Source organism: Harpia harpyja, chromosome Z, assembly GCF_026419915.1.
Source record: "Harpia harpyja isolate bHarHar1 chromosome Z, bHarHar1 primary haplotype, whole genome shotgun sequence".
NCBI lineage: Eukaryota > Metazoa > Chordata > Aves > Accipitriformes > Accipitridae > Harpia > Harpia harpyja.
The window spans coordinates 52,432,470-52,458,806 of NC_068969.1; the positions used below are offsets into that span (position 1 = coordinate 52,432,470).

The window sequence follows — 26,337 nt, forward strand, 5'->3', positions numbered from 1 at the left end:
ATGCTTTGATAAATGCAGAAATTGAACTATTTATATTTGTATGCCTTAATGGATTGTAATATTTCAGAACCTCAGTTTTGTATTTATGGCACAAAATGCTTACAAAACTGCAAACTTTTGGGGAAATGCAAAATGGAAACTGTGTAGTATTGAAGTGGAAGGAAGCTACTATCAGCTTGCTGGTGTTCATCCCCTCTCTCTTGGTATTTGGGAAGAGACTCAGAGCAGTATCAGAATATTTTGCAATTATCTTGCTTTTGGGTGTCTTTTGTTGTAAAATATGTGTGTGTGGAGATAGATGCTAGTAGTATTTTGTTTATATATGTATATATATATTTGTTCATTACGTTTTCAGGCAATTCCAAGGGGTGTCTGTATGTTAACGTAGTGTGACACTGAAGCATTCATACGGCATTACGCTAAGACAAATTGTATTCATCAATAAGGACAGGAAGAAAAAGACATAAAGCCTGCTTCAAATTTGTCTTCAGATGTCTTCTGTTGAAAGAGAAAGCTTTTTTTTCCTGAAGCAGCATTTTAGAGTTTCTGTCCTGTAAATTGTTGGTTACTAACCCTTTACATTTTAAGCACAAATAATATACTTCCTACATTAAAATGCTACTAAATACCTGGGAGGTGGGGTCTGTCTGGTGGTCTCGTCTTTCTCCTGTCTTCCAAAAGAGCAATCTCTTACTACTCTTTGATCTGATTTCATATTCCTTGGAGACTGCGAATTTGGCCCATGATAAGAATTGCAGTGGAAGGGTGCTCTGGAACTAAATCCCTCCCCTCCTTTTCAGCCCTGGGAATGCACACTTTTTCCTCTTCTCGCCTGTTAACAGGTGACTGGCTGTGCACTGACTGCCGCTGTGGTTTCCAGCCGCGCTGCTGACCGTAGCACGGTCTGGTCCTGACCTCTTCCTGCTGCTGGAGCTGAAAGCCCATGCGAATAGCCTCACTCCAGCGATAGGGCTGTAAGGCACCTGGGGAGGCTGTGTGCGGGTGAGGTCAGTAGAGAGCAGGGAATGAGTGAACTGTCTTAGAAGTGTCAGTACCTAATTGTGGTACTGTATATGCTTAGTGTCATAAGACTGTCTTGTATCGCTGTTCTACTGTTGCTAGCATTGATTCTGGTTATATCAAAATTGATGAGGTCAGGCTAGTAGTATAAACATGTTGACACCAAGTGTGCATGCATGCTTTGAACTTATGAGTTTAGTTTGGAGTGACTTAACAAGTAGGTGCAAAGAGCCCAGGAGTGTTTTTGAAGTTCACAAAATACAAATTTGCTGTGATCAATATTTTCATTAGCTCTCTAAATAGTGTTAAATGCAGAATTATTTTTGTCATTAAAGTGGGCAAGGTGACAATAAGCATTTCCTTTACTCACAAAGGTTTTCAGATATCTTTAATTGCCTGTGCTGTATTTCCAAAGTTAGGCCCACAGTGGAAAAAATATCTGATTTGTGTTTGCTGAAAGGATGCTTTGCACTATTGAGATTCCAGAGACCTAAACTGGTCAATCCGTTTGAAGGTGCAGCCAGCTGCTGTTTCAGTAATTAACAAAATAATCAGTTTCTGTAATCTGAGAGGTAAAAAAAAAAGTTATATTTTCATTTAAAGTGAATTCAGTGGTAGGCCAGTCTGCCAACTTATTGAACTTGGACCACAGGCTACTTTTAGCCTCAGGCAAAGAGAAGGAACTATAGTAAGTAAAAACATTGACTTAGTGGAATCTATAGCTCAAAGCAGAGTGCAAAATGACCTGGAAGGTTAATGAAAAGATGATAAAGCCTGAAAAATAAATCCCTGAAGCATATTCCATTTTTCAGTGTACATGTAGCTGAGCTGATACTGCTTATGGAAATAATCACTACTGTGTTCTCAAATATCCTAGTGAGCAGCCTAAAGTCACCACTAAACCAAAGGCTTTGAAGAAGGAACCTTTGGATGAATAAATCCATTAGAAAAATGTTTAATTTCTGCTTATATGGTGCACTGGTTTGGGCTGGGATAGAGTTAAATTTCTTCTTAGGAGCTTGTATGGGCTATGTTTTGGATTTTTTGCTGAAAAGAGGGTTGATAACACAGCGATGTTTTAGTTCTTGCTGAGCAGTGCTTACGCAGCATCAGGGCCTTCTCTGCGTCTCACTGCCCTGCCAATGAGTAGGCTGGGGGTGCACAAGAAGTTGGGAGGGGACACAGTCGGGACAACTGAGCCCAACTGACCAAAAGGATATTCCAGACTATACGGCATCACACTCGGCATTAATACTGCTGGGGGAAAGAAGGTTGGCCAGGCTGCTGTTACTTTGGAACTGTCTGGGCATCAGTGGGTTGCTGGTAAGTTATTAGGGGTTTTTTTCATCACTCCTTTTCCTTGCTTTTGTTTCTTTTCCACTTTATTCTTTTCTTTTTTCCCTTTTAAAAAATTATTAAACTGTCTTTATCTCAGCCCATGAGTTTTCTCACTTCTACACATCGGACTCTCTCCCCTGTCCCACTGGGTGGGGAAGTAAGTGAGCAGCTGTGTGGTGCTAGCTGCCTACCGGGGTTAGACCATGACATACAGCTTTCTGAGGTTTAGGTAAATCCCAGACAGTGGAGGTAAATTCTAACTGCATATTCGTTGTTTTGAGTGGTAATTTGCTGGTGTATGTAGTTTGAAGCTTGTGAGAATAGTAAAACTTTTAAAGAATTTCAGTGTTAATCTGCCCAGAGTGGCAAGAGAGGGAAATTGTGACTGGAGTATATTGTTTTAAATTACTGAAATATTCCTCTCCCTTTTTTGGATTATTCCATGCCTTTCTTTTGTTAACTGGAGTAATCTCTCCACTGTCCTGAGCAGTGGTGCTTAGAAAACTGAAAATTCTCCATTCTAATTCAAATTTCTTTTTAATTTATCTGCTCTTGGAAGCTTTCAATACCTGCAGGGAAGAAAGAGATGTAGAATATTGGTTACAGATAAAGAATACTGGATAATACAGTTTAAAACTTAATGTGAATATTTTTACCTGCAACTTTTATCTGAGTTGATCAGGGATATGCTTCCATTATGATTGAGAATTAGTCAGGTAAGGGACCGGGTCTCAAGAATGTGAAATTTTTTAAGTTGCACCCGTTTGACAGCCAAATGCATTCATATACTTCTGGGCGTAAATGCAGATTTTTTTTTTTTAAGATGATAACCTCGAAAATGGTAATTGTGTCAGTATTACATGCATTTCCTTTTCAAACCTGGAATGTGAGATCCTGTTCTTGCCTTGTGGAAGAAAATGGTTTCTGTAATTCACAGATGTAAAAGAAAAAAGAGCAGCTGAGTAGGATGAAGGAGATTTGTTTTTCCTTCTATGTCAAGTGTTGGTGAGATTGAGACCAGAATATGCATACAAGTTTAAGAATGCTGGGAAAAATCTGAGGAAGAGCAGAAAAAGTTATGTAATGTTGAAAGACTGAAAAAAAATACTTCACATATCTTAAAAAAAAAAAAATAGCAAGCTGGTTAAATACCTTCTGCAGCACAAAATTCACACACACACACACACCCACACCCACACACACCCCCCTTCTCCTCTTTGGGATGACAATCTCTTGGGACTGCTTCCCTCCCACCCCTTGCTCTCCCTATGCTACACACTCCTAATTCTGTTTTTCCCCGTGAGGTATGTAATAGGCCTAGGAGGTGACTGTATGTGTGAATCAATGATACCAAGGAAATAAAACTGCACATAATAGGGTGAAAACAAGATCCAGGTAAATTTGATGGAATGCTTAACTGAAAATGCCCCTATGAGGTTTCTAGGTTTATGGGATATGGTTTTTTTCAGTGGAAGTTACGATACTCAGTTGCTTTCTCCTTAAACTACAAAAATTGCTAGGTATGTAAGGGAAGGTTTTTAGTATTTCAGCTCTTGGAAGAGAGGCAAGATTTTGTTCAGTTGTTCAGAACTGCTTTAGATAAACTGTGCTTTCTTTCATTTATATATGTGGTGTGTGTTGGGGTTTCTGTTTGTTTGTTTGTTTTTGTTGGTTTTTTTACTGTTGCTTCTATGGACTAGTCTCTGCTCCGATGAACGGGTGCCGTCCAGGTAGATGAGAGCAGTTCTGGGAGTCACGAATGGGGCCAGCCTGCCCGCCCCACTGGCAGTCAGCATCGCCCGGCTCAGGAGTTGGCGTGTGCCGCAACGGCTGCCTCGCCTCTGCACGGGTGGTGGCGATTTGTTCCATTAGTGTTGTAGATGGAGGTCGTGCACTCCCTGATCCCAGAAAGCTGCTTCTCTTGTTCCTGGCGTGCAGAATGTGAGGGAGGGGATAAATGGAGAGGACAGTAAAGGGAGATGTCTGGGTTTCCGTGGGTGAACGCTGGGATCCTGTGCGAGGACTCAGCATGGAAGTGACTGGGAAACTTCAGGGGTCCTAAATCTGGCTCTGTAAATTCAAATGGTTTGAGATTTATATGTAGGATTGTGGTCAAGGGGATGAGTCTTTTCTGAATGCTCAACTTACACTGCTAGGTTGTGAACACACGTATGCATGCCTCTTGAATATTGTGTTACTCCTGGAAAAACAGTGGCTTGGGGGGGGGGAGAAGGCAAGTTGGTTATGCAAGTCAGATGGATTGGGTCTAGATTCCGAGGCTTTCTGTATTACAGCCTGTAGTTTCCTGCCTCTTGGGAGTGGGGACCTTAGTGCGGTACTTAGAGAAGTAAAGAGGAAGCATGCAGCTCTGCGTTGGTGACTAAGGCAGTGCCTGGGAAAGGCACTGTTCATGCACTGTGCGTTTTCGGAGGCACTCTCTCCTGTTGGTTTTGTTGGTTTTTTTGTTTTGTTTTGTTTTTTAAATCCAGCTGTGATAATCTAAAATGCTTTTCTGCTTTATGACAGCTGCTAATGATCCTTTGAGAAATTCAGGTGACTGTCATACCCTTTTGAAAGGATGAAGGTGTGTGTATAAACATCTTTAGCCTGAGAAGTGAATTACTAGCCTGTTTCCCTTACCTTGGTTATTTAGTCACTGGTGTGTTGCATCTCTAAGACTGGTTTGCAGAACTGTGTCTTGTCAGCAGGTATTGGGCATGTTTTGAACAAGCCTACTAAACTAAGCTTCTGAAAGAAGATAGAGCAATACCCACTTTTAAGGTTGGGTTAGCCTGAAAGAAGGACCTGAGAGAGGGTATTGTGTGTTTCAGGAACTTGATTGCCTTAGAGGTTTCTTGTAAATTGGTCTCTGGATTCAGATGCCTAAACGCTGCCCATTTTAGGCATGTAGGCAAATAAATGCATGGCTCCTTCTCTTATTTTGAGACGTTTTATATCTAGGTAGAAGTTAACCTCCCCTGTAAACCAAATGTGACATATAAACTTTCAGTAAATGGTGAAAGCTTTCACTATATTGATCCAGTAAATTTTTCCCAGGGCAGAATAATAACTGCATGATGAATCTTTTAAGAACAGTTGAATACAGCATGAGGTACTCTGTGAGAGAATTATTTGGAACAAAAAATGTAGTGAATTGCACACAGCTTTAAAGATTTTGCATGCTGTGAACACCAAGTTTAAAAAATAAAACATTTTCATTTGGAGAGTTTGACTTTGAGTGGACATCTGGTTTTGAACAATATGGGTGTTTTAGAGAACAAACTAAAATTAGGAATTAGGCAGTTATGTTTTATTTTTACCTTTTTTGTTTCAACCACTTATATTACCATGTTTGAGAGCAGATTTCTCTGTCGCTGTGCTGTTTTACTAATCTAACTGTTGGATTCTGCTCTGCAAGTTAGGATTTGGCTGCTTGTTGTCAGCTCCCTCTGGCAGTCTGCTAACCAGCCATGTTATAATCAGTGGAAATTTAAGAATTGTCAGAGCTCGCTTGAATAAAAATGACTTGTTGGTTGACTTAGTAAGGATATTAACTGGCTGACTAATTAAGAAAATTAATTATCAGTCCCCTTTTTCTTACATTAGTCGCAGAGACTTTTTTAGCAGAGATGATAGAGAGTTTTCACCTTTCTAAGGATTGCAGGAGTAGTATAGTTAACAACAAACTGACCATTAGAGCTTCTGTTGTTTAATGTGGGATGGGCAGGTTTGGAGAAATACCTGAAAATACTTTCAAGGAAGATTCTATGTAATCAAACTACATAGAGCTTCACAGATAAGCGAGATAAAAAGCCTCTGATACCTGCTATTTTTTTTCTGCAAAGGTTTAACTGAGTTGTGTCCCCAGTCTGTATTGCCATATTGCAGCTAGTGATGGACATGTTTGGACTTGCAGTGTTCGTGAAACTGGGCTAGAGATTTCATGTGTGGAAAGAAGACATGACTAGGATTAGATGTTTTAAGGGAGCTTTAGAGCCATAGATATAATGTGGTGAGTTATAGCATGACATTTTTGTAACAAAATGTTTCTTAGAACTGGCTAAAGATAACAAAAAGTGAAGTGGACAGCGCGTTATAATTTACTTAAATGTTGCAATTTTAAGCAATCAAATTGTAAATATTTGCCTTTTAATTTTAAGCACTTCAAGTATTGTCACTGTTGCTGTCAATTCACCTGGGAATGAAACAGTAATATTTTAGACTCTTGTGGCAGGGGTTTTATTGTGAGTGTAATTTTATTTCGTTTACTCCAACCTAATTTTTTTTCTATGTCGGGATGAAAAAGAAGGTGATTATTTTTCTTTTCCTGGACGTTGCATTTTTTTCTGAGGCCCTGAATCTTCCACCATCATTATATTACTCATGTTTCTGTCTTTTTTTTTTTTTTTTTTCTTTTCTGTGGGGAAAATCAGGCAGAAAGTATTTGGATTTTTTCCACAGAAATTTGACTGAAGTGCAGAATGCTAGAAAGTGTTTTCAGAATTGCCATGCCGGCAATTGTAGACCAAATTCTTGTAGGAAGTTATGCGTCTGGACCTCTTAAGGCTAGCTTCTACTCAAAGTTGTAGCTTACAATATGTAGCTTTCTTCTATTTGTGTCTCCATTAAAGCTCTTGAGGGATCATGTGATTTCTGAGAGTGCAGCCCCAAGAAAAATATTTTTTTCTTTTCCTTGCATTTTATTTTTCATGATTTATGTCAGGTAGGCAGCAACAGAGTCAGCTTCCTGTATGTCAGTCCTAGCAAAATGACGACTTCAGCAGTGATGCTAGTTTCAAAAACAAATTAAAAAAAACCTGCTGGGACTCTGATGGTTGGTACATGTGTGCAGTTGTATCTTCTAGGCAGTCCAAATACTGTAACTACCAGCCTTACTAGTGGCTATTCTACTTGAAGCTGTATAAAATAACTGCTTATAAATGGTGTCTTTGCATATAGACATTTTCTTTTGAAGGATAGTGAAGAGATTGGTTTCACAGCCAGGAAAGAAGAAAGCTTTCTTATTGTTCTGGGTTTCAGAAAACTCTGTGTTAAAGGTTGCAAACTTTATCTTCCTGGACTTAAATGTGTCCTTTTCAGTTTGGTGAGTTTCAAGAACAGAAAAGCTACTGTTAATTCCATATCTAGTAACGATTAAAAGTGACTTAGAGGGACATGGAGAAAGCCACTGAACATCTGAAATACTGAACTTCTAATTGCATTCGTACAAGCAACAGCCTTTGGACATGAACCCTGGTGTTAGATTATTAATAGCTGATACTAATCCTGTATTATTAAAATCTCTCTTCATTACAATATTGGCAGGTTTCCCCCACTGTCTTTCAAGTTTCCTTATACTACTTATCTCATGTTTTCTTGGTAAAAGCATTAAGATCCATTAATGTGGAATACTGCTGTAATAATAGGAGCCATATGTGGGCAATTGCCTTGTATGGCTATGCCTGAACATACTACCTAGTGTAAAGAATAAAGCCTTCTCCCTGGGACTTGGGACTTCTGTTTTAGAAGGTGTGATTTGATTAATTGTACTTTTCCCATCACAGAGATAAGCTAGCTAGGGCTGGCTGATTTGTGCTACATTACCTGAAGGCTTTTCCATTATAGTGCTTGTAAATGTTTTTTTTGCAAGCTGACATATGGGCTGTATCAGAGCTGTGTGCAGATGTGTATCACATTCAAAAAATAAGTCATGTGACATCTGGACTTGATTTTTAATTTTTTTATAAAGTCTCTGTTATTTACTACAGACATGTTAAGATGGGGGCAAGATCGGTGTTTGTCAATATTATTTAGTGTAGATGAAAATTCTATTATGTGCTTTCATAACACATGAGCCCAGAGCACTTCAGGTTCTTAATAATCATATTGTTAGTGAAGCTCAAGACTTTAGAGAAATGGGAAATTCCTTGCTAAAAAAATTATATCAAAGTGTTGGGGAAGAGGGAAATTATAAAGATGTATTGTTGTCTAACAAGTGTCTGTGTCTTTTTGTTTCCTCCATGTAGCAATGGGTCAAGAAGCTGGCAAACTGGTCTGGCCCAGACCAGCAGGAGGATATCGGACTATTACACGTAGAAGATACAGAAGAAGACACACCTATGTCAGTTTTAGACCATCTTTGAATAGCCAAGACAGAGATGAATGTCAACACTATGAAGACCGCGAAGGATCAGATTTGGAGAATGTTCAGACAGGGAGTTCTTTATGTATGTGCATATCTTTGTGTATGTGTCATTTAATTGTGAACGGGGATGCTTGGGGGTGGAAGGGGAAGGCACATAGAGAAATGTGAAGGGAAGAGTAAAGTGTAAAAGTACACGTGTAAAGTACATCTCATGGCTTTATAGAATCAAACTTAGCATGAAGGCACGTTAGTCTATCTTAGGCTGTTTAATTTTCCCTGAAGAAGGGCATTCCTGAATGAGTTAATGCATCCTAACCAACTAGATAATCATAACATTGTATAATTAAAATAATTTTGTCTTCAAATCAAATTACAAATCACATTGGGAAGAGAATACATATTCTAACCTTCTGTTTGGAACTAAACTGTGAAATATTTGACTTGTCATGGTCCAGGTTGTTCTGTCTTTGTCAACTGTAGTGTAGTTACAGTGAGATTTAGTTTAAGCCTATAAAACAACTTTAAAGATTCTCTTTTTAGTTGTTTATACTAGTCAGACCACTTCCCTTGTTTAATGAATATTGAGTGTTAGTATTTACCAAAATGTCTTCTGTGACTTTAGCATCTGAATAATAATTTCATAGAGAAATACAAAATGGCTTGTTGGATTAGAGACGTAGTCCCATGTCCTTGAGTGCATGAAGCTTTCTGCTAAAAGAATGTTTGATATAGCCTCAGGTCTCCTGAAGTGCCAGGTCCTGCACCTGGGTCGCAACAACCCCATGCAGTGCTACAGGCTTGGGGAAGAGTGGCTGGAAAGCTGCCTGGTAGAAAAAGACCTGGGGGTGCTGGTTGACAGCCGGCTAAGTATGAGCTAGCAGTGTGCCCAGGTGGCCAAGAAGGCCAACGGCATTCTGGCCTGTATCAGGAACAGTGTGGCCAGCAGGAGCAGGGAGGTGGTTGTTCCCCTGTACTCGGCACTGGTGAGGCCGCACCTTGAATACTGTGTTCAGTTTTGGGGTCTAGAGCACAAGTCTTAATAGGAGGGCCTGGGGAAACTGAGGTTGTTTAGCCTGGAGGAAAGGAGGTTGAGGGGAGACCTTATCGCTCTCTACAACTACCTGAAAGGAGGTTGTAATGAGGTGGGTGTTTGTCTCTTGTCCTATTGGTTGTTACCTGGGAGAAGAGGAAGGGGTCTCAAGTTGCACCAGGGAAGGTTTAGACTGGGTATTAGGAAAAAATTTTTTCACCGAAAGGGTTGTCAAGCATTAGAACAGGCTGCCCAGGCAAGTGGTGGAGTCACCATCCCTGGAGGTATTTAAAAGATGTGTAGATGTAGCACTAAGGGACATGGTTTAGTGCTGGACCTGGCAGTGTTAGGTTTATGGTTGGACTAGATGATCTTAAAGCTCTTTTGCAACATAAATGATTCTATGGTTCCGCAAAGTAGCACTTTTTTCTCCTTCCTTTTTAGACTATTTTGTAACTGCTTTCTCCTAATTTTCTTTTTTTATAGTAGCATAGTGCTAACTTACTTTGTCATATGCCTTTGTTCTTGGAGACTGTTATGTGATGTAGATCATCTTGAGGTGGTTTTAATTTTTTTGTAATTTGAACATTTTTGCAGTTGTCTATGCTTCATACATTTTCTACACTTTCATCTAGTTAAAGGTTTATTTTCTGTAAGGCAGTGTTGACACTTGTCGATCTTCCTGCTGTCTCTGTATAATGCTACCACCTTTCTTGTTTCAGTTACTCAGAAATGAGCATGCTATTATTTTTAGGGGTCATAAGAAATATGCAGTTTAGAGTATGTTATCTCCTTGTCCTTCATACAATTGCTTTGTATATAAAGTCTAAGAGTGACTCATTTTCTATATTAAGTCTAATAACAAATTGCCTTTCCTTTTATATTTGGTCTTTTTTTTTTGTATTATGACTTTTCAAATTTATCTTTGAGAAATGTTTTGGATTCATTTATTTCCCTTACTTCAACTAGATTACATTTTTTCCCCAGTCCATACTCATTTTTTGATGGGTGGGTACTACCTAAAATATACTGCATATTTCCTTGCTAATTGGCTTGACATCTTGTATACATCTAAGCAACTGTAGAAGATGGGTAGAGGGAGATATCCTTGGAAATATTAAACATCTGACTGGACTTGGTCCTTGGTAATCTATAGGTGACTGTGCCTGAGCAAGAGGGATGAACTGGACATCTCCAGATGGGCCTGCCTACCAACCTCAGTTGTTAGCAATTTTGTGAAGGTGCTTAAATATTTGAATTAGCTAAATGTAATGTTACAGTATTGCTTCCTGCAAGCCAGACTCCTAGTGCTGAGAGGCATAGCTCTCATAAGAGCTCAGCACCATGAATTCACCAGCCTAGGCATGGATTAGCTATTTAGATGAGATTCTTCTTTTTTTTTTTTTTTTTTTTTAACCCCGCAACACTCATTTGACATGGTTTCCTACCTCTGCCTGTTTTTAAAATAACATGCTAGGGAATCCCTTCAATTAACCATGCATGTCTCACTTTTTTTTGGTCTTGTAGGTAAGTTTCCAAATCTCTTGATATCAACTTAAAAATTTCAAGTACTGTCATCAAGTTATACAAGCCATTGCACGTTCAAAAATAGTTTGGACTATTGCCTTGGTTAGGAGTTTAGAAATTACTTGAACTAAACATTAATTTTGTAGCAGCAGCAGCAGTATACGTGTTTTTTACCTTCTTTAACTCTTGCTGCTGGGTTTGATATTTATTGTCCCTTTATGCAAGAGGTGTTCAAGTGTAATATAACCAAACTGAATTTGCAGTGATGGTAACTACTAACTGTAATTCCACATTCATCCCTGCTATTATTTTCTTCTTATGGGGAGTTGCACTCACAGCTGCATGTACAAAATGTAGTGCTATTAGTATGTAATTTATAGCAGCAATAAATGGCTTTATCTGAGTGTGGCAGGAGACGCAATTTAGCCAGTTAATAAATGGATAGTCCAGTTTTTAACTTATGGAAATAAATGTTGTAGCTTTTTTAATCTTCTAGTGTTTTTTCAGATTTCCTATTCTCATCTTAAAGTTCCCTTTTATATAAACAATGTAAAAATGCTGCTTATGAACATGTTCCCTTAATACTTGGGGTTTTTGTATCACAGGCTGAGCTGAAATTGTATTATTTAAGTCTATTTCTATATGGGTAGTTTATATAAGTGAGAATGTAAATATATTAGTGAAGAATTACTATATTTCTGGTAAATGTTTCTCTTTATCAAATTGCACTGCAGTCCTAGTGAATTACTCTTTCTTTTTCATGAGCAGTGATTGTAGATGAGAATATTGCTATTGGTTTTGATTATTCCAATGCATTCTTTCTTACAGCTTTCTCTGAAGGTTCCAACGCATTGGCTGAAGTTTATTCTGGTTTATTAGATGAGCCTGTGTTAGAAAATACTGGAACTGGAGAACCTGTTTGCCAAAGTGTACTAAGCCAAACTTCTGAAGCAAACACATCGCCATTTTCTCTATTCTCTTACGGTCTGGAAGACAACCAAATCTCAGGAAACCTTATGAATCCTTATGAAAATTCTGAGGCCCTTGCAGGATATGCGTCTGGAGGGAGTAATGATTTGAATGGTCAGAATGGTATTGCTTTTGTAAACATTGACTCTTATGAGCCAGATAGCAGTGACGGAGAGGAAAATGATGCTCAAGAAACATTTTCTTTGGCAAGAGAAGTTGGTTTATTTCAGGAAGCACTAGGTAACTTGCTTTCTGAGTTAGAAGGCGGCATAGAGTCTTTTACTGAGTTACAGTCCCAATTGCCCACTCTCAACCACAGTGTTTCTAGAGAACGTTGCGAAGAAGCAGGACCAATGCCTTTAACGAGATATTTTAGTATAGATTCAGACTTGGCATGTCCAAACAACATGACATTTAAACCTTCTGCTGAAGATCAAGCTCTACCAAAAAGTAGCCTGAGTGGTGCCAGTTATGAAACACAGCAGATAAAAGTAGCAGATGTTGGAATCGGAACCCCTACAGAAATTGCTAATGAATTAAATGTCAGTGATGGAAACACTGCCCAAGGAAATTCACCTGAGCTAGTAGTGAGACCTAAAATAAGAAAACAAAATACTGCAAACAAGTTGGAGAGAGAGAAGCTTCTCCCTAATGATGATGAAGAGGAAGGTGGTTCCTGGAGGAAAATTGGAATCGCTGAAGTCCAGCGAGGCCATGCCGAGTATGCCTTGAGAAACAGCAAAGAGAGGAGATCTATGTTCTTTGACTCAAGAGACTATGAAGGTGATCGAAAGAACACAAGAATAGACCAAAGGAAAAATGCAGCAGCTCAAGAACAAAAAAATAGCACTTTTTGGGATGAGTTTGAAGACTGCAGCAGATACTTCTCAATGACCCTCAGAGATGAAGACAGGTAAAATTTCATTTTTGTATCTGTCTTAGTGTAAATAATGTACAAATCTGAATAATTTATTAGCAAATGGGACATGACATAAGCAATTTCAGAATATGATCAGATAACAAGAAGCCAACTTTTCCTTTCAGTTTTCTTTCACCCTTCCTCAAGTCCATCTAAAGAAATGGTGATGTACATTCTTCTGGTAATGTAAAAAGCCTTTCCTTATGTTTAGGGTCAAAGCATCTTACCACTAAGGAAGATTACTTGTTTATTTTATTTTTAGTGAGTGGATGGAGGGTAGAGAGGGAAAACCTTGTTCAGCATGGTTTTTGGAATATTATGGGTCTTTGAAAGTTCCCTTCAAGACTTGGTATTTTCAGAATTTGTTCTTTTTGCCATCAAATCTCAATATTCTATGTGACAGCCCATGTATGTTCTTGTCTCCAGCCTTTTGAAAGAAACTATTCGTTCTTGTCATATCTGAAGAATAACTTGATGGGATTGCTTATAATCCTGTTTTTTAATGTGAGTTTTTCAGACTCGTAGGTGTTTCCAAACAGTTTCAGATTTACAAATAGCTCCAACCTGGACACCAGGAGCAGTATTCAGGCTCTTCCTGGTTTGGGCTCTCTACCCAGAAGACAGATTAATTTGGATAAACCTTATGTTGATTAACTTTTACTCATATAATGCTGTTTAAGAACTTTTCACTGTGAATTGGAATTATGTAACTGAACTATTTGAGGGTAAAAAAAAAATTCTAACCTGTTCATTTATGGCAAATGCAGTAGTGTTTGTGATAGCTTTTATTTGGGTTTTTTGTTGGTTTTTTCCTATTTTTCTTCTAGTTTGCTTTCATCTTGTTGATTCTGTTCCCACTGCATTCTTTATAAGGCATGTCTTCTGGATGTTGATGTGGCTTTTTTCTTTGTGTTCTTGCCATTAGGCTTCATAAGCTAACCTGCTTGGTGGTTTGTGTTTCCACTGTTTTTGTGGAGAGAACAGCATGAAGATTAATCTGCATAAAATCTTGTCTTTAAAATATTGCAGAATCCCAATTATGAGAACAAAATCATTAAGGCATTGTAAAATGGAGTGGTAGACTTAATTTTGTTTTTTCTTATAAAAGATATAGGTAGACTTACAAATGAATCCTTTCCTTCCTTGTAAGGTTTGCTTTTCAAAAATTTTTGTTACTGCATAATCTTCTGTTTTCCACTTCTGAAATGCCACTACTGGAAGATTAAAATGCAATGGAGGAAATGGACTGTATTTTACAGTTACAGCATTGGCTTCCATGATGTGAAATGATGGACTGTTGTAGCATGACAAAGAAATACAGATTGCTTATCTGAAAGTGACTATGTTCATCATGATGGCACTAACTGAACCACTAAACAGGAAGTATATGTGTTCTTTAACTTAAAAAAAAAAAATTATTTGCATTCTAAATGCTCAAAAGACTTATCCTTATGAAGTAAATTGTCAATGATTACTCTGTACAAAGTAATGTTTTTCCACTCTTGAAAGGCAATTTTACATTTAAAGGGTTAAACCATATTCCATGTTAAAATATACATATATAGCTGCATAAAAAGCAGAATTGACATATGTGTCCTGCAACTCAAGTTTCACTTATTTCCAACCCAGGGAGAAATTTACCTTGCTGATTGCTGCAGCTTGGGCCTTCACCTCACATTTTTCCTTCCTTGAAGTGCCCAGCTCTTATGGTGTTAGCATGTAGAAGCTATGTGGGAAGGAGAAAGTCCTGCATATTTGTTAGAACAGCGTATGCTCTAAGTTGGAAGGGTCATGGTAGGCCCTCAGAGGGCAGGCCTGGTGCGACAAGGATCATATCCATTAGCTCCCTCCATTTAGTTTTGGATCATATGGCAAGTACAGGCCAGTTCAGCCAGAGGAAAGACCATTCTCAGAAAATCCATGTGCCAATGCTAAGTTAATATGTTATGCTTTTGGCAAGTGACAAGTCTATAACTCTCTAACCATAAAGTGATGTTCTGCACGTCTAGAATTGGGCACAGTTAAATGCTAAGTTTGGAAATTTACACATTCAATGTTCTTCCTTTGTTCAGTATTAATGACTTTAGGTGTATCCTCTTTTCTGGTTTGAATTAGTGTTTGTGTATAAACTTTAAAGAGAACAAATTTGACTAACAACATAGGAATATTATTATAAACTGTGTTGGAAATAATTTCTGGATTGTAAAATTGAGAAAACTAAAATAAGAGATTTGAGTATTTGGGCTAGTCTTATAGTATGCTTAGATAACCTTAAAAAAAAAACAAACCAAAAAAAAAACCCCAACAAACAAACAAAACAAAAGGTTCTAAAACGTTAGTGTTCAGCTTTAATTGGTGCAATATAAGATACATCACACTACATATCAGAATTTCTTAACAGATATGATTTCTACTGTAAAGTAATCCTTTAAAATAGCCCAAAGTTAATTAATATTCTCATTTCCAGAAAAATATAGTCCTGCTTCAAATTAAAATGCTTCCATATAATCTGTGTCTTCTTTATTCTTGTAAAACTTGCAGTGTATAATGTGCAGTTTTTCAAAAGTACTTACAATTTATTAAATAGCAAGTTTTATTGGTATGTACTTGTAATATTAGATAGAAGGAACATTTCTTTAAAGTGAGTTTGTAGGTGGAGAGATAACATTGACACTGCTTTTAGCAGAGTGACCACTGAGCTGCAGGTGTTGTGGATTGCTGTGTAATATGTGGTCTAAGCATGTTTGCTGTTCACATATTATTAGTTTTCTATAACTTTTTGAAGTGACATAGCTAGTTGACTATACTTTGAATTCTGGTAGGTGTCAACTGTCACTGTTAGTATTGAGTAAACCTAAGTGGCATTACAAAAGGTAGCAGTAGGTAAGTTCATCCTTCTTGAGACTCTAACATCACTATTTTAAGCTGCCTACAACTTGTTGTTTAGTTCCCTTTTCTATGTGGTGGCTGAGCAAATTCTCTTTGAAAAAATCACTGCCATTCATCTGTTTGGGCTAGTGAATGATATAATTTGCAGTAAGTCATCCATTGTGCCTTTGTATGATTAAAAAGAAAGGACCATGGTATATTGCTTAGAGGTTGAGACCTTGTACTTTAAGTTTTGTTTGGCTGAGAGGTAAGACCGACTGCTTACTCATTGTTAAGCAGGCATTGGTGTTCTCAGTGTCACTGCTGCTGTTTTCTCTTTGTGTGCTTGGAGAAGGATGAGTATAGTGGGTCTGGGTTTATATTCCTGAGTTGTTTCATGTACTCTGCAATTGTAGGGAGTGAAGAACAAAACCCTTTTGCAAAGTAGCATGGGCAGAATTCTTTGTTTGGAACTGATCTTTTTTTAATCAGCTCTTTATGTATACTTGCCTTGTAATACATCTATAAATAGTACAAAATTAATTTCTCCTAGAAAAAATAGTCTATATTGAGAGCAGTGTTCATAGAAAAGTAGGAAATCACAGAATGTTTGTGTTTGTTTTCTTTCCCCTAAAGCAGTGTTGAAATTCACACCTCGTTGCCTTCTTTAAATTGCAGCTCAGAATGCAGTGATGGAGAATGGTCTACAGCTGTGCCTACCTATTTGACTGCTACAGAAAAAGAGGAGTCCTCAAGTGATGAGAGTTGGGAGTCTGCCCCAGGCAAGGAGGAACATGGGCCCGAAGTGCAGAGCAACAGCAGTGGTGTAGAAGAGAATACAGACTTCTGTTTCCAAGGAGGGTATGTTTTTATTTTACTAGCTAACTTCCTTTAAGTTCTGGCATCAGTACATGACACTACACAGAATAACATCAATTCTAAAAGTAGTTATTATACTAGCAATAATCATTTGCCTACATCAAAATAATCTGAGGAGTTGTATGTATTTCAGATCGGGGAAAAAATGGTATGTCATGCAAACAATTATATTTTATGAAAGATACAGAAATAATGAGAGGGCATTGACATGTAGTGTCAATAGGGATAATAGGCTCAATATACCAACTTTAAAAAGCCAGATTAGGCAAGTTAATTGTAAAGATGTATATGTTACTTACACATCTTCTGATACTGCTTAGTTCTTGCACAGCAGTTGTTTACCTCTTTGTTTTATTACTTCTTATATTCCACTGCTGCTCTTCATTTCTGCGGCCCTATCAGTGATTAAAGTAAACTTGAACTACTTGCTTGCCGAGAACTTCCTTATTTTTTCTGGTCATTCAGTACTTTAATTTCTAAAATGTATCTACCTTTGTTGCAAGGCAAAATTTATAGCTATAAATGGCCAAGGACAGGTGTTTGTTGTTTTTTTTTTTTCTTTCCCTAAGCTTGTAATATTGACCTTATATTCTTAGTTTGGGTCTTTATAAAGCAACAAGCCATGCCTAAGTGTTCTTTCAGCTTCTTCCACTCTTAGGTAGACAGTACCTGTTACCAAGCAGTCCAAATCACTGTTACTGCTTTTTTGGTATCCCTGCCTCTTGAGGTTTGGAGAATTAGTGTGGCTTTATGAAAACATTACAAAAACTCATCTGTTTCAGAACAACAGTGGAGCTGTGTACTCTTTAGCTTCCTTTGATGTGAACAGTCTGCAAATGTACCCATTTCTAACATGATTCCTTCTTATTTTCCCTTTGATAAACAAAGTGGGACTCGCAGCCCTGTGGCTCTAAACATCCAGGTGACTTGTGCTCCTCTAAAAAATCCAGGAATGAGAGGAGTCTTTCTCCTTATGCAAATAGCTTCTTTTGCAAATAGTATCTCTTTGCATTCAGGCCAAGCTTCCCCATGAAGGCTGTTCCAGGGTGTCAAGAAAGCCTTTCCTTTTAGTAGCTTTAGGAACTTGTAGATGAATAAGAAAATCTTTAGTACCAAATTTACTAGCTCTGGTGGGGATACTACCTGTACTAGGGAATATGCAAAGCAAGCTACTTACTGTACTGCTGGCCTTGAGCATTAGGCAAATAATTTTGCCATAGAATCATTCCTAGATTCTGAGGCTGGAGCTGATACCACTGGATGTTTCTTGGTTTTTACAGCAAATGATAAATTCCTAGTCTGGGACTCTGCAGTCTGGGAAACATGCATCTTTAGCCTTTGTAATATGTGTAGCTTTTGTTGCTTACATGTGTTTGTAAATTCTCCTAGCTTTTTAGTTTTAGCTTTTCATTTATTTATTTGAAGGGAACAGACATTATTGGAGGAAGGAGAGATTCCTTGGTTACAGTACCGGGAAGAAGTAGAAAGTAGCAGTGATGAGGAAAATTATCCATTTAGTGATTTTTTGCATCCTGTATTCTTCCTGTTGGATGGAAATAACAACTTTGAGGATGACTCCAGTGTGAGTGAAGACTTGGATGTGGAGTGGAGGTATGCCTTTGATAGCTTTCTGTGTTAATTTCAGAGGTTTTGTAGCTACTGTTTTGCTTTTTATGTAAGATGTCAGAAATACTCATGGCTATCAGCATGCACTTGCTTCAAAGGCTGATAATCTGAGTTTTAAGACTTAAGATACTTCCAGTGCTATGTGTCTTCTAGTGAGAGGAAAAGGATATAGATTTGCTAAATCAGGCTGTGATCCGAGAAAATTCTGGAGCACTAAATATTCAAGGGATGGGTGTACTTTTTCAATTAATTTTCAAGATGATAAGTATAGTGGAAGTATAACAAAAGTAAAGCAATGTGAATGTAATCAGCATTCAAGTCAGTGTTATTTTATAGTTGGTCTTTTCCTCTTTTGCAACTGGTGTAATTTAGATGTTATAAGCCTATTTTATTTCTCTTTGAAATGCCATGTGCTGACCTAATAGTATCATAATTTTGAATGCTTCACTCAATTTTCTGTCATTAGATTACTGAAGAATATTGCAATATATTTATTACAAAAATTCTGCAAGTACCAGGAAGAACAGCCTAATCCTAGAATAGTGTAATGCGTTTGTTTTAACTTGAGAGTGAGGTAGACAGAATGCTTTCCAGTGAGGGACTTAACACTTGTTCTCTTCTGCTTATTAAAAATATTACAAACTACAGCGTAGACATACCAAAAACACTGGTATTTTCTCCTTGTGAAGTTACATTGTGAAAAAGCACAACATGGACTAATGCATGAGAGTCCAAGCTAGAAGTAAGGCATGTGTTCTTACAGTGCCAGGCAGCAAGTTAGCAAAGGAATTGTAGGATATGGACAAAAACTGTTTCAGTGTTGGAGGTTAGCCTTGGTAAGCTTCCTAATTACTCAAAATAGAAAGGAAGATGCTTCTCTAATAGTCTGTTAAGTTTTGTCTGTTGAGCATACGCAGATCTGTAAATGATTATGCTTGTGCCTGCTTTAAGATTTGGTCTTGGAATGTTGAAAACAGAACTGGAAGCAGCTGCCAAGCTATGAATTGTGACACACGATGTAATCAAAATCTGAATGCTAGTTGTAAAGCGAGCTTAACAGCATACATATGAAATTTATTAGCTGAACTGTATGCCCTTTTACTCTGGTGTAGTCAACAGTAAAAGCTCCTATCATGTTCTTCTGAAGTCTATATTGTCTTGAGTTTACCACTGTACTGGGAGCAGGTGCTGGCAGTGGGGGCTGCTGGGCAGCCTCTGTGAGGAGAGGCCGAGGCTGCCTTGTGTGGGACACCAGCAAGTTCCAATGGACCCACTGCAGGGTGGCGCCTCTGGGAGAATATTTAAGGGTAAAAAATGCAGCACAGCAGAGTGTGTGAGAGAGGAGCAAAGACAATGTGAGAGAAACAACCCTGCAGACACCAAGGTCAGAGAAGAAGGGGGAGGAGGTGCTCCAGATGCTGGAGGAGATATTCCCCCGCAGCCCCTGGAGAAGACAACAGTGAAGCAGGTAGGTGATTGCTGAAGTAACTGTGCCTGTGGAGAGCCCATGCTGGAGCAGTTAGTGAAGGACGGCAGCTTGTGGGAAAGACCCACACAGGAGCAGGTGTATCCTGAAGGACTGCAGCCTGTGGGAGAGACCCCAGACTGGACCAGGGGAACAGTGTGAGGAGGAAGGAGTGGCAGAGAACAACTGCCCTGGACTGACCACCACCTTCATTCCCTGTCCCTCTGCCCTGCTTGTGTAGGGGGACATAGAGGAGTCAGGAATGACGTTGAGCCTGGGAAGAGAGGGAGGGCTAAGGGGAAGGTGTTTTAGTTTTTGTATTTGTATCTCACCATCCAAATCCATTTTTATTGGCAATAAATTCAACTGGTTCAACCTTTTAGTTGAATTAAGGTTCCCCGTTGAGTCTGTTTTGCCTGTGACGGTGATAGGTGGGTGATCTCCCTGTCTTTATCTCAACCCATGAACTTTTAGTCTTACTTACATGCCTGTCCAGTTGAGGTGGGGAAGTGAGAGAGCAGCTGGGTGGGTGCCTGGCAGCCAGCCAAGGTCAACCCAACACAACCACCTCATGAGAGTGTATGCACACAGCTGTTAACAGGTGATATACAGTAATTTGATGTAGCCAGCCCTCATGTTGTTACTGTTTACTTTGAAATTAAGACTGTGTTTCCTAACTCATGTTTTTCAGACTACTTGATGAGTTTGGTGATGGCCTAGGACTTGCTCAAGCCATTCCTTACATGACTCCTCAGTTTCTCACAATTATGGCCCTAGAGGGACGCTTACAACAAGCTATGGAGGTATTAAAATATTCTTGGTGGTATTATATCAGTGATGTTGTGACATAAGTTTTTATTATTTAATCCTTTTTCAGCATAATCTGAAAATCAGGAGGATCAGGGAAAAATTACTTTCCTGTTTTAGCTTGAACTTTCAAGTCTGCAAGCATGAAAATGAATGTTGGAATTTCTTTTAAATGATGTAGTGCAAAAAGTTGTTGACCGGTGCTATTCCTTTTAGAATATGGATTTATTTCCTCTTAAAGGAAAAAAAGATATTGATTTCTACCAGTATAAACATATGCCATTTAAATTATTCTAAAGAGTGTTGCCAAATTCCCTACATAACAAAGGAATGTTCATACCTGGATCTGTGCCTATGAATTGTCCCAGGTTGTGTTTGGGGTTTTTTGGGGGGGGGGGGGTTTGCAAGAGTACAATTGGATGTCTCATATTTTTATTCCTCAGTAGAAGACTTCTCTGTGTCTGACTGTCTTGACTCCATGCATTTTAAATTAAAACCAAAACCAAACCACCGCAAAGCAAAAAAGCCTTTTATCTTTACCGTGTTCTAATCTCATTTCATCTGTCTAACTTTGGATAAACCAGAGCATTTGTTATCGAGAACCGGCATGGTTATTATCTTTGTCTTTTATGTGTTACGTGACATTGGTCACTGTCAAAGTGAATATGGAGCTAGTTGAAATTCAGTTTGATGCAATGCGACAATTCTTGCACTGCCAGAAATCTCCCCTGCAGGGTATTTGTCAAAATAAGAGTTAAATGATGTGTAGACATATAATATGGTGTTACAACAATTAAATTGAATGTTTTGTGTGTGACGTAAGTTGAGGGGCAGCAAGGGGCAGTTTGACTACTAGCCTTTAGTCTGCCCTGTTCACCCCTTTTAACTGTATGTCATAGTGTGCTTGCAGATGGTATACCAAGGACACTTTAAAATGCTTTCTAAAGCTGACAGTCAGTGGAACAATCATAGATATTTTTTTTTTCCATGGATATGTGCAAAATCAATGATTTTGTGAATAAACTTCATGGGGATTTTCCAAGGCGGTGGAAGGGTTGTTCCCTGAAGTTGGCAGTCATTCAATTTCCAGGTATTGTGCATCCCCCAAGGTGTATGGGAGGTCAGTATTATTCATTATCAAGTACCATAGGGTCTTCTCCAGCTGTGTAGGATCTTGTTAGCACTACTCATCTGGAGACACTTCAGAACTGCTTATTAATGCATAGGAGGTCTCTTTATTGTTACTATAAAAGCAGTATTTTGAAGTTGTATAGGGAAGATTCCTTGTCTCCTGTCATAGCTGCTGGTTCTCACTACATCAAAAAGAACAGAACTACAGAAGCACTTGACCTCCTCCTTTGCACCAAAGCAAGAGGATCTGTGTAGAGAGGGGAAACTAATTCCATCTTTTTTTTTTTTTTTAATCTATATGTTAACACCTCAAGAGGAGACTGAGGTTATTATGGCTCTGAGTTTTTCTTTGTCATTACTGTGTAACAACATTTCCCTAGTTACTCTGTCAGAAAGAAACATGTGCGCTCTTGTCAGGTTAACCTGTAAGAACAATCCTAGGTTGCTATGTGCATGGCTGGCTGAGAAGATGCTGTAATTATGTCAGTGTCACTAGGAATGGAGTGTCATTGAATACACTTGGCAAGCAGGTAGATGACTACAAAGGTAGTTATTCTCTGGTACCTGTGGTTCAGGTCTCTGTGGATGTTGGACGAGAGGGAAAGCCAATTCTCTTAGATGGTATTTGTGCTTGAAATTAGCACTTAGGTGTCTGAAACTTTATGGTGGGGATAGAAGTCTGGCATAAATGGAATTAGCAGAAAGTGGTAACTGAGTATTCAAAGGAACTACTGTATTAACTGTGACTAAATGGACAACACAGGTTTTGAGTAAGAACTCTGAATATTTCCTCCAAATATCAGGCAGAACGTACAGAGCACCTCTCTTTCCAGTATGAAAATGGTTACTAGAATTGTTCAGAAAATAAGAGCAAGGATTACCCAAAACTGTTCTCTCTTAGGCAAGATTGCAAGTATTTCTGGGAGTTGAGAGAAAGTGAGCAAAAAAAGGCTCTGTCATGTCTATCTACCCAGAATTAATTTTAATTGTCTGCTGAGATACTATCTTTTAATGACTATAGCAAGCTGTTGACAGGATCAGGATATCATGTTTTCTGCTTTCTAAAAACCAGGACTTGCAAATGGCTAGTCCAGTATATTCTCTTAATAAAATATGATGTGACCCTGTCCCTGACTGGATTAACATAAACTAGAAAATTGTGTTCCTGGAAGGATGTTCAGAACAGCCTTTAAACACAACTTTCCTGGTTGTCAGACAGTTGTAGATGAAGATGTAGAAGTGTGTTCCACAAATTTAAAAATGTAAAATCTTTCATTGAAATAGTAAATTCTCGTAGTGTTACAAAGTCTTTTCCTTATCTTTGGTACTGTTGTCACAGTGCTTGCTCAGATATCCAAAATATGGTGTACAGCATTTTCAGGAGGAAAAGATTCTTTAAAAAAAAAATGGTTTCTTTTGTGATGCGAAGCCCAAACTGAACTAACTTTTTAAGTTTGGGTAAGGGACATTGCTGAAAATGTCTGCTTACTGCTAGAAAATGCAATTTCTGATTTTTCCATTTATAGGTTATATAGAAAATGTTTGTAATATGACAATTTTTGTTCTGTAGTTTGTTGCAACTGTATATGTGTATCGAGTAAGGAGTTAGAGATCACTGTGAGGGTTATCTCAGTAACTAAGGTCAGGGTGATCAGGCTTGAGAACTCTTTGAGGGAAGTGAGAATTGAAGCTAGTTGTCTTTCTTCCTCATGACTGGAATTTTATGCTCCTCATCCCTCTCTACAAGAGTAAAGGGAGTTATTTCATCTGTTCTTGGCATAGTTCATCTTATGGCTGTGTCCCATCCCAACTTCTTGTGCACCCCCAGCCTACTCGCTGGTGGGGTGGTGTGAGAGGCAGAAAAGGCCTGGACTCTGTGTAAGCACTGCTCAGCAGTAACGAAAATATCCCTGAAGACATAACTTCCATTTAAGTAATACTATTAGAATCGGATTCCTTTTCTTGCTTATTTGTTTTTATATGGAATATTACATTTGTGAGTAAGCAGAGCCCAAGTTCTCTTACCCTTTTCAGATTGTTCTGACATATTTGGAGACTCTTGGATTTGATGTTGAACAGGCTCATCCACCAGCTACTAAAGAAACCATAGATTGTCTGCCACAGATTACCGTCGCAGATGACCAAGATGGTATGGAAAAATAATTAAGAATTAATTTCCACAAAGTTTATAAGAACAAATTTAGCTTTCTGTAATATCATAGATGCAGTATTTAAAGATACTTATTGTGCAGCTGGCAATGCTGTTCTAAGAGCTTTTGAATCTTGAATCAGACTGAATATAATTTTGGTCAGTTTGGAAAACTAATCTTTACTGGAGTAAGCGTGATTGTATTTTGTAATCATTAGTGATACTGTTGATAATATAAGTGTTTTAATTTTGGCTCCTCTTGGATGTAAAACAAGATAATAATAATGCTTTTCCTTTATTGTGAGTGTAGGTCAAGAGCAGTGTTGTACTATCTGTTGCAGTGAATATGTGAAAGATGAAATCATAACAGAGCTGCCCTGTCATCATTTGTTTCACAAAACTTGTATAACTCTTTGGTTACAGAAAGTAAGTACTACAGGATTGGTGGGGGTTCGGGGGGGGGGTGAGTCTTTGCATTCTTCTGGGAAGAACAGTTTGTAACTTTTTGAAAATGTGGGATGAAATACCAAGAAATAACTGGCTGTTAATTTTATGCATTATGGAACCAAATTCTAGTGCAAGTGAGGAAAGTAATTTATATCTATACTCACCTGAAGGGCAATTTCTTGAATAGAGGGAGTATTTTTGTGAGGAACAACATGGTCTGCTTTCAGTAAGAATGAAAGAGATGAATGAGTTGTAACTTGTTTTGGTATGAGAAAAGCTTTCTTTACTGTACTCACACCCTGAAGTAAAGATGGCTTGATTCTTCTCTGAGAATAGGCAAGGATCTGGTCTGTCTTGCCAGAATGTGAGTCCCATTTATGGTAACAGCTAAGGTTGGTGGGAGAAACACTGGAATGCTTGTAGATTAATTTAAAAAAATTGCCTTTGGTAAATCTACATGGTATTAGATTTCATTTTCATAAACTGTAACCAGTTTCCTTCCTAATGTCTTAAAAAGGCTTGCATCATATTGAGGCTAGATGAAAAGAACTGTAATTAATGATTTGGTATTCTTTTTTCCTGGTACTTGCACTCTCCTTTACCTACCATATAAGCCTAGACTTGCTAATTCTCAGCAAGCCTACAGTGTAACACATCATTTCCTTAAGAGGTACTTGATTCAGACTAGGGAGATCAGATCAGAACACCTCTAGTATGCGTTCTTGGTGGGTTTATAACTTTTTTTTACTTTGATAGTATTGATTACCATGTTGATACTGCTTGTGTAATATGTCTTGCCTTTTTCTGCTGTCATAGTAAACTGCTCTTGCTGAAAACTGGGACAAAATACTTCCTGTTAGATTTGGGCAGTACCTAGTTTATTTTTAATCCTTGCCTCAGAAAAAAATTACCACCTGTAAAATCAATTCTTTGAAGAAGATCCTACAGATAGCCTGATGTATCTGCTCTTTAACTGGTTTAAAAGCAAAACAAAGCTTTCTTCTGAGATTGTTAGCTGTCTCTTAGCTCCAGGTAGCTATCCAGTCAAATTTGACTTTGAGACAGTGCTGTTGTGAAGACATTAAATACTTCATAAATAATAACCTTTAGCTTTTAATAGAATTGAATGCGAACTGTGCAAATGACCTGGTTTTTTTTCTCTTTCTTTTGTAGTCGGGAACATGCCCAATTTGTCGTCATGTGCTTGCACCCGTGCATACTTAAGCAGCTGCTGCCACTGTTTCCTTTCTGTCTGATCATGATTGAGCATCTTCTGTTCACAGTGCTGCTGGAGCTTTAAACTAGGGTCTGAAATAAAATCTTTGCTGCCAAAATAAAAATTTAACTTTTGCCTCTAATTACAGTGTGAAAACAATGAGGTATAAAATACTATATCTAAAATACTATCTATATTATATATTTCTGTTTAGAAAGAGGGTGCAAGAGTTTCTAAACTCTTCAGGTTTATAATAATAGCTTAAATTTTCAAACTGTAAGTTAGAAGAATTAGGTATAAAATACTATATGTAAAATACTATCTATATTATATATTTCTCTTTAGAAAAGAGGGTGCAAGACTTTCTAAACTCTTTGGGTTTATAATAATAGCTTAAATTTTCAAACTGTAAGTTAGAAGAATGTGTAGACTTTTTTCTTAGCAGAATGTTGCTGGTAACTGTAATGTCTAAATCTTGTATTATGATAAATTTTTCCAAAGAGAGAATTCATGTGGCACTTTCATGAAGTTCTTGTAGCTGCGGTGCAGTTGCAGCTTATTAAAGTTATGCTTATAATCTGTTCTAGGTACTATAACTGAACTATCTGGTTTTGTTAAATTTAGTGCTACTAAGTGACTTAGTAATTGATCTCTCGTATTTACATCAGATGTGAAGATGTTCTGTGATGCCAACAGTGGTAAAATTTGATTTCACTGGAAACAAATTGTATAATGGAACAATATTTCTTACTAGCTTATTCCATAATAAATTTCTTTCCTAATGTCAGCAGTGCTATTAAA

General features: G+C 38.0%; 1 protein-coding gene across 1 annotated transcript; it reads left to right on the forward strand.

Moving 5' to 3' along the window:
• The first annotated feature begins 882 nt into the window (after positions 1–882).
• Positions 883–26,337, forward strand: PJA2 (praja ring finger ubiquitin ligase 2). Its single transcript, XM_052778596.1, has 9 exons — positions 883–1,007; positions 8,385–8,585; positions 11,889–12,942; positions 16,495–16,677; positions 18,121–18,306; positions 20,478–20,589; positions 23,759–23,873; positions 24,184–24,299; positions 25,494–26,337. The coding sequence occupies exons 2-9, from the start codon at positions 8,387–8,389 to the stop codon at positions 25,542–25,544; spliced, it is 2,016 nt and encodes a 671-aa protein (XP_052634556.1). The 5' UTR covers positions 883–1,007; positions 8,385–8,386; the 3' UTR covers positions 25,545–26,337.

What these genes read in the sequence shown, in the direction of transcription:
- PJA2 (XM_052778596.1), top strand. Translation starts at nt 8,387, where the DNA reads ATGGGTCAAGAAGCTGGCAAACTGGTCTGGCCCAGACCAGCAGGAGGA. An exon ending in GACTTCTGTTTCCAAGGAGG is followed by an intron (nt 16,678 to 18,120) that starts GTATGTTTTTAT and finishes ATTTATTTGAAG; the next exon opens with GGAACAGACATTATTGGAGG. An exon ending in GACTTGGATGTGGAGTGGAG is followed by an intron (nt 18,307 to 20,477) that starts GTATGCCTTTGA and finishes CATGTTTTTCAG; the next exon opens with ACTACTTGATGAGTTTGGTG.